The following is a 5,558-nucleotide window of genomic DNA, read 5'->3' on the forward strand; positions in this document are numbered from 1 at the left end:
GGCTCTACCACTGAGCCACACCCCAGCCCCTCCCTGGGGGATCAGGGCAGGCCATCTCCTCCTCAGTTTTATGGTAGGTCTCACTCCACCCCAGGCTATCCTAGAACTCACAGCCTTCCTCCTACCTCACTCTCTCAATTAGCCTGGATTTCAGGCATTCATGTCCCCAGTGGAGTCAAAGGCTCCTTAATGGGTGGCAAGTTTTCCCTTCCTGACTTCAGCCATCTGCTCTGACTCTCCTGCTCCCATTGGGTGGACTGGGATTGGGCCTGCCCTGAGTACATAGCTGCACAGCGTTCCCGCTCTCCTCACAGGGTGCTGAGCTCCCAGCTCCTGGTGCTGTGTAAGCTGAAGCCATCGCTGGTGGTGGAGCTGTCACGAGAGCTCCTGGAGTTCGTGGGGAGTGTGAGCAGCATCCACAGCAGAGCCAGTGTGTTCACTTGTGTGGTAAGCGCACAGCCACCCTCCCCTGTCAAATAGCAAGCCCCATGCCCCATGCGTGCTGACCCCTGCTCTGGGCTTAGGTGTGGGCCATTGGTGAGTACCTGTCGGTGACTTGCGACAAGAGGTGCACAGCGGAACAGATCAACAAGTTCTTTGAAGCCCTGGAAGCCCTGCTGTTTGAAGTCACCCAGTCCCGCCCCTTAGCCGACTTGCCCTGCTGTCCTCCAGAGGTGGTCACTGCACTCATGACCACGCTGACCAAACTAGCCTCCCGGAGCCAAGACCTGATCCCAAGGTACCCAGCTAGGAAGCACAGAGAAACCCATAGAGGGCAACCATTTAGGTGCCTTGGGGAATTGATTCTTGGCAGCTAAGGACCTGAGACCCTCTCTTTCCCAGGGTGTCACTGTTCCTGTCAAAAATGCGAACCCTGGCCCAGAACTCAGCCACCAGCTCTGTGCACAGTGAAGAGGGTGCAGAATCCATCCGAACCCGGGCCTCAGAGCTGCTAACCCTACTGAAGATGCCCAGTGTGGCCCAGTTTGTGTTCACACCTCCCGCAGGTGTGTGCCAGCCCCGCTACCACCGGGACACCAACGTGGCCCTGCCTCTGGCTCTGCGCACAGTCAGCCGGCTGGTGGAGAAGGAGGCTGGCCTTCTGCCAGGTTGAAGGGACAGTCACCACCTGAACAGTAGCTACAGCTTGAGAGCCTGGGCAGTCAGCAGTATTGGAGCTGAGCTGCAGGCGTGGGTGACTCGTGAGGCGTGGTGGACATGGCTGTCAGGATGGGATCACCAGCCCCTGGGGATGAGTCATCTCCTTGTCTCTGTGGCTGGCCAGTCAGCCTGGAGCAGCCGGTAGGTGACTGAGTGTTACTTCCTAGGCAGAGCAGAAATGGCCTGGTCTGCTTGCTGCTGTTACTCATTTCTGGACTTGGGGGCAGGGAGCAGTGCAGGAAAAATAAACTAAAGAATTATTTATGCTGAGCAGTGGTGGCACATGCCTTTCATCTCAGCACTCAGAAGGCAGAGGCAGGTGGATTTCTGAGTTCGAGGCCAGCCTGGTCTACAGAGTGAGTTCCAGGACTACACAGAGAAACCTTGTCTCAAAAAACCAAAAGAGGCCGGGCCTGGTGGCGAACGCCTTTAATCCCAGCACTCGGGAGGCAGAGGCAGGCGGATTTCTGAGTTCGAGGCCAGCCTGGTCTACAAAGTGAGTGCCAGGACAGCCAGGGCTACACAGAGAAACCCTGTCTCGAAAAACCAAAAAAAAAAACCAAAAGAGAATTATTTAATGTTACATGTATGTGCTTGCACACACCACAGTGCACAGGGAGATCAGGAGACAGCTTTTGGTACTCGGTTCTCTCCTTCAGCCATGTGGGTCTTGGCTGGTTGCCTGGCTCAGTGACAAGCGCCTTTATCTACTGAGCCATTTTGCCTGCCCCCAAGTAAATCTTCCCAGTGCTGTGTACAGCCCAGACCCCTCTCTCTGCCTTCCTTGGACTTGGAGAGAGCCAGGGAGCCTGGGCTGCTGCCTTCCCACCCTGCCCTCTGTAGAGGGAAATACCTGGGTCCCCTGATTGGCTCCTGTGTCCTTGATGTGACAGAAATGACATGCTCTGGAGCTGAAACTGCCACAAAGCCCTGAGTGTAATCCTGAGTGTAATCCCAGCACTCAGCAGGTGGAGTGAAGTTAGAGGAAGATCAGAAATTCAAGGTCGGCCTTGGCTAGGTAACAACTTAAAATGCAGCCTGGGCTACAAAAGAAATTGGGCCTAGAAGATGACTCAGCGCATAAAAGGCCTTGCTAGATGCCCCCGATGACTCAGGGTTGACCCCTGGATCTCATGTGTAGGGCTGTGTACCATGGTGTGTATGCAGCTGCGAAGACAGCAGTTCAAAGCTCAAAGGCTTGCTACAGCAGTGGAAGAACGAGCTGGAAAGCAAGAACCAACTCTCAGAACGCACGCCATGCCTTGGTCTCATAAGACATTTTAAAAGCTAAATAAAACTCAAGGTGTATTCATGAGGGTGCGGTGTCTTCTGGGTCCACATGCAGGTGGTGTTTGCCTAATTATGCTGCTTCCTAATTTACGGATATGGAAGGCTAGACTTGGAGGACTCTTATGTGCTCCAGTGGCTCTGCACAGAGGCTTCCAGGTTTCATGGTGCTCAAGGGTGCAGGGTCCTGCCTGAGCCTTTTTGCAATTTTCCTGAGCCCTGGGCAGACAGTTCTTCAGAACTACTCAGGTACTGACAGCATATGACCACCAGATGGCGCCACCGCACCAGTTTATTGATGCGCACGCCTTTGGCCCCACCCACAACTCCATCCTTCACTTTGTTTCTGGGCTCTGTATTAGGGCTGGAGCTCCCTCAGGAAAAGTTGAATTTAGGCACCGGCTGAGGTCTGTGGCTAAGTGGGGTGCTCCTACCGAGGCCACGGGGATACTAAAGCCCACGTGGGCCTCGTGTCCGGATTCACGTTCAGGGAGAGCTTTGCTTGTTACCACTATGCCTGTTGGGCCCGGATCAAACTCCCTCCCCGAGCTGGGCCAGGACAGATGTGTTCAGGGAGCGCCATCTGTTCCTGTGAGGACAGGCTCCCCTATAGCAGGGGCAGAGGGGACAGTGTCATTAGTGATTTAAAAAGAAATAGCCTTTTGCTTTATTCGGTGAGTGAGTGCTTTTGCCTGCATGCATGTCAGCGCGCCATGCACATGTTTTACATGCAGAGGTCAGAGAGCATCAGATCCACTGGAACTGGAGTCGCAAGCTTGTGAACCCCCATGTGCTGGGAATTGAACCCAGGTCCTCAGGAAGAACTCCTAGTGATCTTAACCACTGAACCATGTCTGCAGCCCAGAACCTTGGCATCCTTCAGTCACAGGGTACATGGCTCCACCGAGCACTGCACAGAAAGTTAATGAAGCCATGCCAGCTTGAACAAGGGCAGAGGTGTTTGAAGACACACTGCCCTCTTCTTGTTGAGCACCAGACAAAGCCAAGTGCCCACTCAGGGGCTGCCCTGGAGACTCTGAGAGGTCAGCAGGGGGCGAGGGTCACGTACGGTATTCAGCCACTCTCCCTACCTTCGTCTGGCTAGAGGCGTGGGCTCCAGGCTCCTAGGCCCCGGTGACATTGGTGAAGCTTTTACACCTCCTCGGCTGCCTTTCATACTGTTATAGTCACCTTTCATATGAATGCTTGACAACCCGCTTGCACACATGCCATGGTTTTAGTATGTGGTATGAATGTGTGTGCACGTGTGTGTGTGTGTGTGTGCCTGCAATGGAGAGGCTGGGGGTTGGTGCGGAGTGGTTGGTTTCCTCAGTTGCTCTCCACCTAATTGGATTTTTTTCCTTATGTTCTCCTTGGGAAGGCAGAGCATGCGTGGAGCTAAGGACAGATTTCGAGTCTGTTCTGCCCTAGGGGTTGCTCTCACGTTGTCAGGCTCTGCAGCAAGTCCTCTTACCCAGTGATACATCCCATCAATCTTATATTTTAAAAATAATTTTACTTTTGAATGAAAATAGTTACTTTCATACAGTTTCTTCTGGTGAGTTTTCCCTCCCTCATCTCCTCCCAGATCCTCCCATCCCCCACCCTTCCAACTTCATATCTTTCTTAAGAAAACAAGCAAATAGAAAAGACGAACAAGGATTTTAAAAATGAATAAAGTGTGTGTGGGGGTACTTTTCAGAAAGTAGGAGAAACATACAGATGAGAACACACACACACGACTAGTAAGGGGGCAGGGGACAGAAACAAAGCAGTATGAGATCTCAAAACATCCCTGTTTTGAGATGTCTGTTAGCCATCTGCTGCTGGGTGTGGGGCCTACCTGTAAGTGGGGTTTGTTTACCCACTGAGGCTCCCTTGGAGAAACATTTTTTTTTCTTTGGTTGGGGATGGGAGCTGGAATCTACTTCCTCATCTCGGCACTGGGACCTGTCGGCTTGGATCTGTGCAAAGCCCACGAAAGCTGCCACGGTCAGTCCTGTTGTGTCTGGAAGACAGTCTTAGGTGTCATTCATCCCCCCGGCTCTTACAATCCTTCTGCCTCCTCTTCAGCAGTTTCCTGAGCCCTGAGGGGAGGAATTTGATGGAGACTCCAAGGTTTGACACACTCTGCATATTGGGCAATTGAAACCACTTTTTTTTTTTAGACATGGATCTTTCACTGAAGCCAGAGTTCAGATGCAGCTAGCACAGATTCAGGCATCTTCCTGTCAAACATACACACCAGCAATACACTCACAGCAGCAGCAGCAGCAGCAACATACACACACAGCAGCATACACACATACACCAGCAATTCACACACACACACACGCTCCAGCACTGGGTCACAGGCAGTCAGCACTGTGCCTTTAAACGGAGGATGACACTGTCTCCTCATGCTTGGCATGCGTTGCTGACTGAGCTTTAGCTCCTGTATTGTGCTCTTTTTATGAATTGCTAAATAATAAGCACCGAGAAGCCCTGCACAAAACATGACCAAGTTGGGGAGGAAAGGGTTTATTCAGCTTACACTTCCACATTGCTGTTCATCACCCAAGGAAGTCAGGACTGGAACTCAAGCAGGTCAGGAAGCAGGAGCTGATGCAGAGGCCATGGAGGGATGTTTCTTTCTTTCTTCCTTTCTTTCAAGATTTATTTATTATATGTAGTCCACTGTCGCTGTCTTCAGACACACCAGAAGAGGGCATCTGATCTCATTACAGATGGTTGTGAGCCACCATGTGGATACTGGGATTTGAACTCAGGACCTTCAGAAGAGTAGCCAGTGCTCGTAACCACTGAGCCATCTCTCCAGCCCCAGGAGGAATGTTTCTTACTGGCTTGCTTGCTCTGCCTTGCTCAGCTTGCTTTCTGATACAACCAAGGACTACCAGCTCAGGGATGGCACCACCCATTATGGGCCCTCCCACCCTTGATCACTAATTGAGAAAATGCCTTACAGCTGGATCTCATGGAGGCATTTTCTCAGTTGAGGCTCCTTTCTCAGTGATAACTTTTCTGAGTTGCTTGACGAATTGAATTGCCTGTGTCAGCAGGTATCCCTTACTGTATGTCCTCTCTGTGTTGTCTGAACAAGGTCATGCTGG

General features: G+C 51.9%; 1 protein-coding gene across 3 annotated transcripts in view; it reads left to right on the forward strand.

Annotated features, from left to right (window-relative positions):
- Ap5z1 (adaptor related protein complex 5 subunit zeta 1) overlaps window positions 1-1,431 on the forward strand; it is a 14,733-nt gene extending 13,302 nt beyond the window's left edge. For all 3 annotated transcript variants that reach the window (XM_021163593.1, XM_029477899.1, XM_029477900.1), the window contains 3 exons: window positions 315-447; window positions 525-739; window positions 844-1,431. In XM_021163593.1, the coding sequence (XP_021019252.1) occupies window positions 315-447; window positions 525-739; window positions 844-1,114 (619 nt within the window). In that variant the 3' untranslated portion in view covers window positions 1,115-1,431. The remainder of the gene's footprint in view (window positions 1-314; window positions 448-524; window positions 740-843) is intronic.
- The last annotated feature ends 4,127 nt before the right edge of the window (window positions 1,432-5,558 follow it).

Source organism: Mus caroli, chromosome 5 (genome assembly GCF_900094665.2).
Source record: "Mus caroli chromosome 5, CAROLI_EIJ_v1.1, whole genome shotgun sequence".
NCBI lineage: Eukaryota > Metazoa > Chordata > Mammalia > Rodentia > Muridae > Mus > Mus caroli.